Source organism: Sceloporus undulatus, chromosome 2, assembly GCF_019175285.1.
Source record: "Sceloporus undulatus isolate JIND9_A2432 ecotype Alabama chromosome 2, SceUnd_v1.1, whole genome shotgun sequence".
NCBI classification, from domain to species: domain Eukaryota; kingdom Metazoa; phylum Chordata; class Lepidosauria; order Squamata; family Phrynosomatidae; genus Sceloporus; species Sceloporus undulatus.
Genome location: NC_056523.1, coordinates 269,044,955 through 269,059,644, shown reverse-complemented (window position 1 = coordinate 269,059,644; position 14,690 = coordinate 269,044,955). Strand labels below are relative to the sequence as shown.

Genomic DNA, 14,690 nt, shown 5'->3' with positions numbered 1-14,690 from the left:
GGAAAAAAATAGCTCTCTGCTGCCCTCCGGTGGCGAAATAGCGCCGAGGTTTTTTCGTAACCCGAAAAAACCTTCGTAAGCCGAAACAATAAATCCCTATGGGATTTTTTCGTATCCCGAAAAATTCGTAAGCTGGGTAATTCGTATCCCGGGGTACCACTGTAAATGACACTTTAAGACATAAACTGGGTCATATATATACTCTTCTTTAGAAAGGGGGAAAAAAACCAAATTCTGCATACAAGCATATTTAAAATAGCAAAACACTAGTTCTTCCCCTTTTCACAAATGCACTCTTTCTGAAATGAATTCTTCTGCATAACATTTCCTTTGCAACACTAGTTTATAAAACTAAATTCTTACATGAGTGTTTTGTGTATCCGCTCTATAGAATCTTCTAATTCTTCCTTCTGGTCTGGAACAAACCGATATTCTGAAACGTAACCTGCAGTGTGCTTGTACGGGTCATAGTCTCCAAGCTCAGCTACACAGTACACATAGAAAAAAGGTTTTCAATACTCATTCGATGGTCTGTCGTTTCCCAAAATATTTTATTACTCAGCCTAATTTTTAGGAATATGTATGACAATGGAAATCTGGGATTTGAGGAAAGTGGAAGAATTGCCTTCCAAGAAAAAATGCAAAGTAATGACATTCACTACCATTTAGCCTAGAGGAACAGAATGATCTGAAAAATTTGGTCATGCCAAAACCTCCTCTATTTTTCCCTATCAGTTTGTTTGTTTGTTTAGGATTCTTTAAGAAAGGGAAAGAGATATGGGGAAGAGAGCAAGAAAAAGCATAAACCAACAAAATGAACAAAAGAAAGGGAGGAAAAAAGCACAAAAAAAGAAAGGACAAAGATGATGATATATGGGAAGAAATTAGAATTGGATCCCACCTTGCAATTTAATCTTAAAATCAAGTACTGGGTATGACAATATTGAAAGTATGGTACAGAAGTAGAATAAGCTCCTCTCTGAACATTCATAGAATAACTCCACTAAACAGTTAATAAGAAAAGCTAGTCCCACATATGTCTAACTCAATTTTCCAGCAATTCTGATACATCAGGTCAAGGAGAAGGTAGACTAGCAAGGTTTACTAATTCCCAATTGTTTTTAAAAGAAGCTTGTATGAAACTGATTCATTACTTTGAGAAAGTGACCCTGCCCTCTTCAGAAAAAGAAATGTAAACAGCAAACATGAGGGTAAAAGAGAGGTGAATGGATGTACCTTAGCAATACTTCTATCCTCATGACCACTCAACTACAGATTAGAACTACATAAACTAATTAAATTAAAGTAATAAAATTTACTAAATTGTAAACATTTCCTAATCAATTTTGTGGCCTACAACTTTTACAAATACTAAATTTTCACAGGATAAATCAAGTGCAGTAAAGTTTCTGTAAACCTTTCCTATAACGTATTTGTGAGTAAGCATACGGGAATTAAATTTGGAGGGCTCTGGATAACTTTAATCTGCATGCCAAATGGCTCTGCATCATCCATGCTAAAGAAAACAAAGACTCTTGTGGTATCTTTAACAACACACAAATTTACTGAACCCCACTGCATCAATAGGATTTACATAATTCATACAAAAAGGAAAATGAGAGGGCAAACTGATGGAGTCTAGCTCACAACAGCAAATGTCATAACAGACCTATTAGTCTTTAAAGGCCACCATATTAAATTCACTGCAATTCTGACTTTTAAATGTAATCAAAGTTGTGCTGTATTTGCTGTAAATATGCAAATATGCAATTGCTGTGCAACTGAGGTCCCAGTAAGCTCAAGAAGGCCTCTCCTATTCAAAACCTCCCAAGCCACCCTGGTTTTCAGGGGAGGTACATCTTGTTTCTATTTGACAGTAACATAGAAGTGGGCCCTCTCTGAAGTGGTGCACTCCCTATGAAATTATCTTCCTTCTGTACAACATCACACCTCAACACTGGAGTATTTAAGGTCTATACACTCCAATATTTCACAGATTAAAATTGTCCCAAGAGACATCAGAATGTGATCAAGATGGCAAAAGTTATAAATGAGAAAGAACACACAAGCTAGGAAAGGCTGCAGCAGTTTCCTTTTGCATGAGGCTACTGGAAAGGGCAAGATTCTGCCCCTTCACTGTCTCCTCCCCTACCAAGTTAACTGAGTGCAAACTGCTTTTGCAATTTGTACTCAGTTTGCAGCAAACGAAGTAAGCGGAGGACAAAGGGGGAAAGTGATAGGAGGAAAGAGAATTTGGAATACTTTAAAAGTAGCTGGGAAAGTAGCATAACAGAGGATTAATTGAGACTGTCTTGGCAACACTGGAACAGCTGGAGGGTATGATCCAGTCAGACCTCTTTTAATATGCTGAATTATTGTGTTTTTGCCAGATTGTTTTCTTGTTTTATGGTGGTTGTTTCATTATAAACTTTAATATTTTTACAAATGAAAAGCTGCATAAAATATTTCTAATAAATAAACAAATGGGCTATTGTTAATGAGAGAAATACAATATCAGTAGACCTGAAACACATACACTGAACTGCATAAGCTCCCAGCTGAGCAGCAATGTTGATGGGGCATGGCAAGCGCCCTTGCAAGACATCTTGCTTCACCTGTAAAAAAAATTGATACCTAAACGAAGAAAGGAAATAAAATTAACCAGACAATTGTAAAGATCCTAATATACTGATACTTCACTATTACATGTTGATAGGAATAACTGTAAGATTAGCTCCCCAAGGGGCAAACAGCAAGATCATAAGCTGGTAATCAAATGTTGGTTCATCTAAAACTTCATTGCAAGTGCATAAGCTTTCCCTTTGTGAATTAAATGTGAAAGATAAAGCATAGAGTCTACCAGGCCGTTATATAAGTGGTATCAATATACAGTCCCCCCTCCTAACTCACAGATCTGAGATTCATGGCCTCAATTATGCATGGAGGGGCGACCTCCGTTATTTCTAATGGCACGTGGGCCCAGGCTACACGTACGGGGGCATGCCCTATGAGGCTTGAATACATGTGAGCCTCCATTTTCACAACAGGGGGGTCCAGAATGGATCCCCGCAAAAACGGAGGGCCAACTGTATATTACACTCTGGACGTTATCAAACAAGGGAAATTGGAAGTATAATCCAATGGCAATCCGAACGCAATCATGGGGTTTAATGTTATTGTGTGACAGACTACCACACTCAAATTCGGGCAATGGGAAGTCAGTTCGAATGCAATCATGGGATTTCACGTTATTGCGTGAGAAGTGATCACATGCAATTTTGGGCAATGGCAAGCTATTTTCGGGCAATGTGAAGTCAGTTCGAATGCAATTCGAATTCACATAAATTCGCTGAAATAGAAGATCCGTGTGAATGCGTTCTGGCCCCACTTTCTTTTCATTCAAAATTAAAAGAAATTCCTCCCATGTGATAAACTCCTCTGTGAATGTGCTGCTGGAATTTATGATAAAATTAAAAGGCAAAGGTTGACACTGCTATCAATAGCCTTAGGATACATCTCATGATCTAAATCAATTTGATCCCAACTTAATAATCATTGTGCCTCTGAAAGAATCCTGGGAATTGTGGTTTTATGAGGATGCAGGGAGTCTTGCACATGTCTCACTCTTTCAAGAACATTTTCTTTCATTTTGAAATCCACTTTTCTTTGAACAACTTGTGTTCCACAGCTCTGGGACAAGAATATTCATGAACATCGTTCTTTCTTTTTAAAGTTCTCACAAATGAAAATCAAGTAAATCAAAACTGCTGGCTATTTGATCTTTTCATTTTCACTACTCTACATGACTAGATGAAAGAACTGCAATAAGAAAAGTTGCTTATTTTCACATACAGTATTAGAATTTTTATCTGCTATACTTGTGGAGTTATTGAGTTCCCATTGCTAGATTAGGACAAATGCTACAATAATTGTAAAAGGAGAGAGGTCACTCATTATTCTCTTTACACACAGCTGTGAACTGCAAGCTTAGTGGTTTGCATACATACACTTCTGGTTCCACACACTGTCAATATATAATTTAGCATTACCAGATTTGAATATGAGCTGATGTCTCCCATACAACCTATATTGTGCACCCAACACTGCATACCAGCATTTTGATTGGGTTTGCTTGAGCAAGGTTAAAGTTCCACACCAAATAACTCTGCTTAACATGCAGCACAATCAACATCTGACTGTAATGCCTTTATGAATCTGATGTAACAGATTAAAATCACTATTTAATGCAGCATGAGCTACAAATTTTTCATTGTAAAGCTCTGTTGTGTTTCATCTGAGCTGATCTCTTTTGAAAATAAATTAGCTTTTTCTCACAGCAGGCTAGAATAATGACAGAAGGGAGAACAGCTAATATTCTTTAGAAGGAGATAGCTCATAGTAAAATATAAACCTAAAAAATTTTCAGATAAGAAAAGGAAACCCCTTCAAGATCAGTAAATAACTATGGACACATTCCAATAAAATTTAACTTTAACTCATCTCATTAACAGTTCTGGAAATTCAGGATTTTCCAGAAACATTTTTTTGAAAGTTTTAAACATGGAAATCAAACCCTTAAGTTGTCCCTTCCTCTCTCATTTTTTAAAAATGAATATACATGCTACTTTAATAGTGCCTGCTCAACTATACTCCAAATGGTTAAATGTTATTAATACTATACCTGGTGATTTCTTCCTTTAGTCTGCATGGATCTTCTGCATAAAATTTAACACCGAAGTACAGAGTATAAGGCGGACCAGCTATTAGAAATAAAAGCTAATTAATTTTTGAAACACAAAAGCAAATCTCTGAAGTCCTGAACACATTTGCAGTGTCTTCCATCAGTATTCATCCCTCTTTGACTTTTTGACTTTTTTGCATTACAACATGGAATTAAAATGGATTCATTGGCATTGCTATCACTTGTTGTATACATGATACTCTTCACTGAGAAGGTACAACTATGCACTTCATATTTTATTAGTGTGAGAGACAATCATGCTAGCTTCAGGATTAGCATGCTGGTACACCATCAGACTGGATCCTTGAAACAACTAAATGAATGGACTGGTCAATATATTTTTTGTTATTGGGCTCCTGCCTTTTTTGTCTAAACAACTAATTGAGTCATGGCAGCTTCCCTCTGATGTAATCCAGGCACTCAGGAATTTCCTGGGGCCAAGAAGCCCTACACTCCATCAATCATCTTCCTTTACTGGACAATCCCAACTTCTATGGGATCCGCTCCTACTGGGCAAATTGCCTTGCAAATTCTGTTTTTTATAATTTCAAAGGTACCTCTCCTTTTAAAAAGCAAGTTTAATATTAAAAATAAAATGGAATCTCAGTTTATATAAAGTACTATAATTTAGAAATTTCAAAAGTTCTAGTTTGAACACAGAATAGTTTGAACACAGAAATTTATGTTGCTAGAAAGAGAAGCAGCAGAAATTTGGGAGTGTGCGCGAATTTGAATTTGCTACATACAGCAGTATTGGTGAATCATTTGAGGAACTTTAAACCTATCAGACATTCTGTAAATGTAATACAGGTCGAGTCTTCCTTATCCAAAATACTTGGAACCAGAAGCATTTTAGATTTCAGACTTCTCTTTTAGATTTTGGAATACCTGTATTTGCATATACATACATAATGAGATGCAATCCAAGTCTAAATACAAAATTCATTTATGTTTCATATAAACCTTATATACACAGCATGAAGGTAATTTTATACAATAATAATTTTGATCTTAAAACAAAGTTTGCGTATGCTGAACCATTAAAAAGCAAAGGTGTCACTATCTCAGTCACCCATGTGGATAATGTTGGATTTTGGAGTATGTTGGATTTGAATTTCCAAATAAGGAAGACTCAACGTGTATTTTCCAAGTCATCACTAAACTATGAAGGTGATCGCATCAGTGCCTGAAACGTTTCTATTCTGTTCCCAAAACGTTTCAAGAGGTAACGTTATGGGAACAGATATTATCGCATTCAAAAATGTAAAACGTTCCGAGAACGTTACAGGAATACAATTTACCGCATTTGTCCTTATAGGAAGCATGATAAGTATGAGAACGTTTCAATATTTCCACATGCGTATTTGTAACAGTGAATTCTTGTTCATGAGTACCACATACACAGAACAAAAGGCTTTTACAGGGAGATATTTGTGCAAACACAACCTAATCTTTTTATATACAAGATACATATAGACACACACACACACATATGTATATACACATATAGTCTAGTCCGCAATCTATATATACATATATATATATATATATATATATATATATATATATATATTATGCATATATATGTATATATTGTGTGTAATATATTTATATTATATATAATATATATTTTGTATATATATATTACATATTTAAAATATGTATATTGTATATATATTTTATGTATACTTTTACACACACACACACACACACACACATATATATATAAAAAATGTTATACATATACATAAACATAGGGTTGCCATCCCTGGGGACCTCCAAAATGGGAAAAATGTAGGACAATGTTTTAAAATGTAGGACTTTTAAAAAAAATTCCTAGCCAGGAAATTTTAAAAAGAAGGTCCTACATTTTTAAACCTTGTCCAGGGCCAGGCTAGAGCTGGGGAGACAGCCTCTCTCAAGTGCCAGCCAGGCTTTGGAGGACTCTGCAGTCGAGGAGCCCCAGCCAGGGCCAGGCTAGAGCTGGGGAGACAGCCTCTCTCAAGCGCCAGCCAGGCTTTGGAGGACTCTGCAGTCAAGGAGCCCCATCCAGGGCCAGGCTAGAGCTTGGGAAACAGAATGCAGGAAGGGAAGTCCTTTCAGCCAATCACAACAAGGCAGAAAATGGGAACGGAAGTAAGAACGGATTACATTACCGCTCTGACATTTCTTGGACCGTTTTAAAAACGTTTCCACAAGCTTGGATCACTTTCTCATCTGTTCCCTCCGAGGAACACATATGGAACACTTTGAGGGGTATGTAGAACCCGATGGGAACCCGATGGGGACATAAACGTGCGGTAAAGTTGAAAGTGTTCTGTTCCAATCGGGTTCCAAAAACGTTCTCGGAACGCGATGCGATAAACTCCTATGTTTTATGAAGAATGAATTAAATACATACTGTTTATGAGTTCCTTATGTTCCGTAAGAGTCTTTGCAGGATCCAGCCAGAACTATGAGAACAGCCATGAAAACCACTATTAAAAAGACATTTCAACATGCGCACACTATGTTAAGGTACTTTACTAGCAATGTAATTGTTTTGGCATGGCAACATAACCTTATATTCATCATTTTTAAATTAATTGGGTAGTTTACTAATTCTTAAAATTAAGTGGTTGCTAATTTGGGGGTGATAGGAGATCTCTTCCAACAAATCTGAAGGGTACTAGGCAGGGGAAGGCTCTTACAGGCTGCAATCCTTCTAATGTAATTGTTATATTTTATATTTCACCAGTACATTGTGACTTTTAATTTAATATTGATTACTTGCATGTTAATTGTTAGCTACCCTGGGAATCCCTCAAAGTTGAAATCCAAAAAGAAATAAACACAATAAACAAGTACCCTGCTAGCATTATACATATACTATACTGTAATAAAGGTATGCCACAGTTAACAAAGTAGATGTCATCCTGGGCTTTACTTCTTTAACAGAACATTTGATACTAGAAGCAGAAATAACATGGAAAGACTAGGAAAAGGTTTCCAACAAAGCAGTTCATGTTTCAGCAAACTTCCCCCCCCCCGCCAAAAAAAAAACTAACTACACACATACGTAGGTAAGTTAACAAGTGTACAAAAATATTTTTACTCTCTAGGGATGACTTGAAGGCTTCTTATAAAATGCATCCAGGGATTGCTTTTTCCTGTCACAATCTTCCATTTTTCCCTTTTAAACATACTGAGGGTTACTGATAAGGAAGGCTTATTTGCTTCCCTTTCTCTCTGTTTTACTGTGCATACTGTGTTTATACTGTGCTCAGTAAGGGATTCTGCAGGCAGCTACTGTTTTCTTTTCTGTGTTGTTGTTGTTGTTATGTTTATTTGTATCCTGCTCTTTTCCCAGAACTGGGACTCAGAGCAGCTTCACAATATTTAAAAACAATACAATTTAAAAAAGAAAAGTGATACATTAAAGCAGAATTAAATTGTTAAAATATTAAAATAGATTACTTATTAAAACAATAATAATACAGGTAAAAAGATAAAAATTTTAAACACTTGAAACGATACAACACTCCTTTAAGAACATTGTTTTAAAAAGCCTGCTTGTATAAGAAGGTTTTAACGTGCCGGTGGAAGACCAACAAGGAGGGAGCCATTCTGATCTCCCTGCACAGCGAGCTCCAGGGTCTAGGGGCAGCCACAGAGAAGGCCCTCCCTCACATCCCCACCAACCATGGTTGTGATGGTGGTGGGACAGAGAGAAGGACATCATCAGAATATCTCAGGGCCCAGGCCAGTTGTAGGCAGGCAAACACAGCTAGAGTGTTGTTGTTGTTGTTAGGTAGAAGCTGGAGTAGAGTCCCATTCTTTCCCAGATCAAGCATTGTTCATTGGTTTTTTAAATGGCAGCTATGTTGCTGTACCCCAACACAAAAAGACTGTGTTTCTCCAGTCCCTCTTCATAATCCTTCCAATGCTGATGCTGATTTTTTAAAAATTCAATCAGATAGAGGATGAGGAAGAAAAAAGGGGCTGGGTGGATGCAGAAAGCCTTTACAAAAAGTAACTTCACTGTCAGAAGCTTTGTTAGCTGAAGTATGCCTCTATTAGCTATAGTCCTGACAGCAGCTGCAACACCCCCCAAAGATCTAGCATTTTACAAAAGGCTTTAAATCAAGGATAAGCAACTTCATCCAAGTAACATCTGTAAGTAGATTCTGGCTATGCTAATTATGAAGCTTAATTCACTGTACAGATTATATACAACATCACCTGCTATTTATTGATTCTTTTGACAATATAAATCCACATATATGATGAACTGAAGCTACAGTTTTTCCATGGTGAATTACAAAATCAATGTTGAAGGTGCTACATATAAAATCTCAATGGGCTCATTTGAGCTCTGAAGATATTGTAATGTGTAAATTTGATAAAATGCCTTATGGTAGCTTCTCACAGAGGAGATTTAAATATTTGTAAATCAAGTAGTACATTGCTGGATGTTAAATAAAATATTTGGTAGTGGATATCCTTCTACAAAATATTGTAAGAATGGGAACTTTGACTAGATTGTGGCTTTAAAAAAATCACACATAGCCAAAAGTCAAAACAATATGGTGCCTTTGTTAGTACACCCAACACCACCACCCATGCTGTATATGGCATTTTCATATGTGGAGCCAGCATGTTCTTAAGAAGTCACAAATGATATTTGGAACACCAGGAAATTTTCCCATAGGAAGGACACGTAGACCCAAAGACATGTGAAGGATCCAAGTAATACCAAGATAAAAGTTAAATGGATTTGCTGATCACTCCATCCTCCCTCTAGGCTTTCCATATATTGTTTCCATATATTTCCATTATTGTGGATGCCTCATTCTGACCTCAGAAGGAAGTGACCTGTGGTGAATGTGCCAAGCAGCCCAGTAGGACATCCATGCAGACAGCTGCCACAACATGGCAATAGAAGCCAAGGTAAAAGAAGAGAACAGGGCAGCTGCAGAGCCAGGATACTCTGGTTTGCTCGTGAAGTAATCTGGCTAGTGCAGACAAGGCAAATTCTAAATATAATAATAATAATAATAATAATAATAATAATAATACCCTTCTCTTCAGCCAAAAGGCTATCAGAGCGGCTTACAAATTGTTAATTAGGCCTGTGCTCTAAATCTTAACACCATGCCCTAAATTCTCCTGTGGGCCTAATTTTGGGGGGTACACAGGGCCACAATGGCAAAGGGAGATACCTCCTGATCTAACTGTTAAACTGTTACATGATTAAACAAGTAAGACCATTAAAATTATATATTCCATTGATGTGTTATTATAATTAATGTTCTTTAACAGATTTTTTTTAAAAAATCACTCCAAGATTGTGCATTGGGTCAAATTTAGGTCACACAATCTGAATTTGTTTGTTAAAAAAACAGTAGCTGGGAAAACTTTCCATTCTCTATGGTGTCAGTCATCTTCAAAATACCATGTACAACTCACAAAAAGCTAAGGAAGGCTCTTAAGATCATGGGAGTGCCACCACATCTAATGGACCTGAATTCAGAGAAAGAGAATAGTTCCCAATTGGTAGGAAAGTCAGGTAAGGCTGCATTCTATCACACTATTTGTTCAACTTGTGTGCAGAAAATATTATATAAAGAGTAGGCTTACTCAGAAAAAGGAGGAGTAAAAATAGGATGAAAGAACATCAACAATCTAATGAGATTATCATAGCAGGGTCAATTCAGCAATAATCGTGGTAAGGAAAGCTAATGCAACAGTAGTACTATTTTTGCACAGTCACACAATTATGCCATTATTGTAACATTACCATATAATATCATGATTGCATTTCTCACTCACTCATTCATGAATGAATTATTAGTACATTGGAACCGATCATTTCATGCATGTGCTGTCTCAGTTCTACAGCGTATGTCTTGAAATCATGTTTCCATCCCACACAGAATAAAAGACAACAAAATAAAATTTATTACTTCACCACACTATTTTAATTCAGTGTAAACAAAATTGTGCCTCATACCTCAAAAGAAGACTGAAATCCACTGCAAAACCAATTCTGGCAAGAACAGATTGCCTCCACTGCAATGCATTCTGGATATCACTTGTTGCTTCCACAATAGCGCAAATGAAGTGTGATTAACTTCTGCATTCTCGCAATCACCTTACAATCGCACTATTGAGAAGCCATTCATGGGTTTTCCCAATGAATGGTTTGTTGCTGGAGCATTCCTGGTACTTCCCAGGATAAGTCCTGGATGAGCGCAACATCATCTGAAAATCTTCCACGCAATCACCTGATTTAATCGGAATTATGCCTTTTCTTCCCCCCCCCCCCTTTCCCCATCTGATAATCTCCTCAGATATGCAGATCATATCATACTATTAGCAGAAAATATCACAGGCTTGGAACAATTACTCAGAAAAGTCAAAGATGAAAGTGCAAAGGCGGGTTAATGCTGAACATAAAAGAGAACAAGAATAATGGCCATGGAAAAAATACATAAATTTTACCTAGACAATGAGGAAATTGAAACAGTAAAAGAGTTACTGAACCTAGGATCAAACATTGACCAGAATGGAGACTGCAGTCAAAAAATCAGAAGGAGACGAGGAATGGGAAGGGTAACTATGAAAGAAATAGGTAAGAGCCTAAAGAATAAAGATATGCAACTGAGCACTAAAGTTAGAAGGTACAATTAATTAGAAAATGCAATCATGTTAGAAAAGGTACAGCGTAGTAGAAAGAGATGAAGACTGGAAGCCAGATGGATAGATTCAATTAGAGAGGTCACAAGTGTGTATCTGCATGAACTAAGCAGTGTAGTGCAGGAGAGAGGGGCTTGGAGATGTCTCATCCACAGGGTCTCCATGAATCAATCAACTTGAGGGCAATTTACAACAACAACAATAATGAGCAACTCAAACTTAACTTCCCCTTTCCCTGATCACTCTCACAAACAGGATCACAGCCTGTCCATCATGCTCCTTTGTGTTTACAATTATACGGCAGAGCAGCTTCTGTTTGCAGACTGACCATAGAATGTTATAGTTTTCAAGACTTATAGTTTTGCTCTACTATAACACTGGACTATTTTTAAACTAGTTCGAACAGACACATTCTCCTCTAGGCTTTACCTCATGTATACACAAAGATAGGAAAGATAACAGCGTTAATCAGTGATAAGCAAAAAAAAAGTCTAATTCAGGCATGTTTATGTTCAGGCATGCTTATCTTATAAAAGAGAATTTTAACTATTAAATTTATTTTAAATTGCCATTTAAATTTGTGTTAACAAGTGTTTTCAGAAAGTACCTGAAAAATCCCATCCACAATTATTTATTGATGTATTACTTTAATTGCTGGTTTCAATGTGCAAACATTTTAAGGTTCTAAGATTCAAAATTTAGTTTCCTCTGGCAGAACAATGCCTCTCTGTGTGGTGTCTATGGTACTGTAGAACACATGAAGGCCACTGGAATGCAAAGCAGATCACTACCTTCCAAGCTAACATTAAAAATTTTTGCTTCAAAATCTTTAAAACTTAAAGTTATTTAAATAAAGTACTATAACATTTATTGGTGCTTTAGTACAGTCTCTCATTTAATTAATAACTTAATTTGGTGCTAAAAGTCCAGCATACTTTCTAGTGATAGCTCAGGCTTGATTTGTTGTCAGATCCCATTTATCTGTCATTTGGCAGATACCATGTAATGTACAGTAGAGAACCACATTTCAAGTGTGTAGGTTCTCTTTTTGTCAGCTTTCTTCAGTATCCTAATTTCACATCTTCACAAATCAGAAATATTATGGCAGATATGATCCTGACTTTGATATAGAATGATGTATCATAGAGCAATAATTTACATTTCTATAATCTATTATGGTGAGCCTGCCATATCAGCGGTCTTGCCATCCACAGACTGGAGCTCCCATGGATCACCCCAACCCATATTAGCCAATGGTGTCCTGATGAAGGTGGGCATACATTGCCAATTGACTAATATGGGCTTGAGCTCCCACATTTTTCCCGTCTGTGGCAGTGGCAGAGCAAAACCCCCATGGATGGGAAGGGCCCACTGTATTTGATTTATAAAAAAAACAAATTTCAGTCAAAACTAGCTATCCTACGTAATTCCATTTCCTTTGTTCTTTAGGGAACAGAAATTATTTAAATGTTGGTTTTTAAACCATTCTCAGTTTAAGCACGCCAAAAAGTTAAGAGACGGGGCTAGTCTCATTTTTCCCTTTGCAAACTCGTCCTATTTTCTCTAATGTTGCAAAGCACACACGTTTTAGGAATTAAAAGGATGTATTATTGTATGGCCTGTAACTACTTCTTTGCCTATTTAGAAGAACTGTACAGTAGAAATGGAAAATAATTATGATAGTTTTGTGACTCTTACAAAAATTATCCACTTCACAAATCCTGAGATACACAGTATGAAAATAAGCACCTTGTCTCAGCAATGCACAAATATGAGACCTGCTTTCTATTTCACATGCATGAAACTGTGTATGTTTTCAAAGTGCATATAGCTAAGAATCCATATATATATATAATTGAAAAATATGCACAAACATGGTAAAGTCAGTGGGGGGAAAGCAACTAATAGCACTATTTTAAAATAGAACCTGGATCTTAGGATACTTTAAAATTGAAGTTAATTTAATAGAGTTTACACATAAAGGGATCTTGTAGCACCTTTGAGACTACCTGAGAGAAAGAAGTTCTAGCATAAGCTTTTGTAGACTTAGGCCCAGAACAGATGGGCATAAAAAAGAAGCTCAATCCTGCTTCTTAGAAATTGGGTCAAAACCTCGCTGCCTGCACAGCCCATTCCCATGGTGGGCTGAATGTGTTTGGCCCAACTGCACAGCATGTGGCCAAGCCATGCCTCTGGGTAATTTTTTTTGTTGTGTCCCCATCATGCATGCACACCATCGCACAAACACATGTCTGGCAACCCCCTCAAGTACCTCCCCATCTCCCACACAGTCATCCCCACTGGCTGATTTAAAGATTGACTTGTGAACAAAGTATGTAACAGTTTAAAATATAATCAGAAAAGGGGGCACTAACAGTATAATGTTTACCTCTGGGAAATCTATCTGTCATGTTTCTACTCACCGTCTGGTGACTTCTGTCACAGTAACGCAGTCCAAAGTAATCTATCTCCACAAGGTTTAAATGCCGGAATACGTAGCCTAGGACAACCGATCCTTTCGTTGACTTCTGTGGGAAAGAATGTACAGAGTCTTTTCATACAAGTGTTCATTCTTTTGTAAACTGCACGGTGGCATTCATGCATTCAGCTAGCTTTGTCTAGTAGAGGAGATTGTTTTATCAGAAACAGACTTACGGGTCTTTAACTAAAATCTAAATGACAAGAGGGGGGAAAACTCATTCTCATTTTAGTCACTTAGTAGAAAATGTTGAGCAAATACAGTTATTTAAATAATCAACTTTTAATTTGTAAGGAAAGATTCAAACAAGAGATTGCAAGCTGTGATTAATCTCTTGAGCTGTGTTTTTCTGCACTGCTGAGTCTGATATCATGCCCCATACTTACACATATTTCTCTAAACTTGTGTTTCACACCAACAAAGAAAAGAGAGTGGAAAATGGCCAATGCCCTACCTCCACATTTAGATGTAGTGTAAAAAAATACTTAAGATGGGTCATGCATCAACAACTTTGTCAGTGCAAAGTTGCACACAACAACTATATGAACAGAATGACTATTGCTGGCAATGACACGGCTGGTAAGTAACACATGTGTTCTTAGTTGGTAGCACAGAAGATAACGCATATTATGAGTGTAGTTGAGAACTAGAACATTAGCTTTACCATTCTGTGGATGGTTAAACAGGTTTGTTTTTTGCTTCATAAAGTTTCATACAACAATGTACAACTTCACCATAAGTACAGAAGCAACAAAGCATTTTGCATTTAAGAACCCTACTCCAAAAGTTGTT

At 36.9% G+C, this 14,690-nt stretch overlaps 1 protein-coding gene across 8 annotated transcripts in view; it reads right to left on the bottom strand.

Annotated features, from left to right (window-relative positions):
- EPB41L4A (erythrocyte membrane protein band 4.1 like 4A) overlaps window positions 1–14,690 on the bottom strand; it is a 125,256-nt gene that overhangs the window by 57,746 nt on the left and 52,820 nt on the right. For 5 of the 8 annotated variants that reach the window (XR_006101788.1, XR_006101787.1, XM_042448165.1 and 2 more), the window contains exons 3-7: window positions 13,843–13,947; window positions 7,143–7,194; window positions 4,682–4,760; window positions 2,537–2,634; window positions 364–484 (exon numbers count right to left, since the gene is read on the bottom strand). Coding sequence is in view for 6 of the 8 variants with exons in the window: in XM_042448165.1 (XP_042304099.1) it covers window positions 364–484; window positions 2,537–2,634; window positions 4,682–4,760; window positions 7,143–7,194; window positions 13,843–13,947 (455 nt within the window). In the remaining 2 variants the exon portion in view is untranslated. The remainder of the gene's footprint in view (window positions 1–363; window positions 485–2,536; window positions 2,635–4,681; window positions 4,761–7,142; window positions 7,195–13,842; window positions 13,948–14,690) is intronic. The other 3 variants (XM_042448169.1, XM_042448170.1, XM_042448168.1) reach the window with 3 other exon arrangements.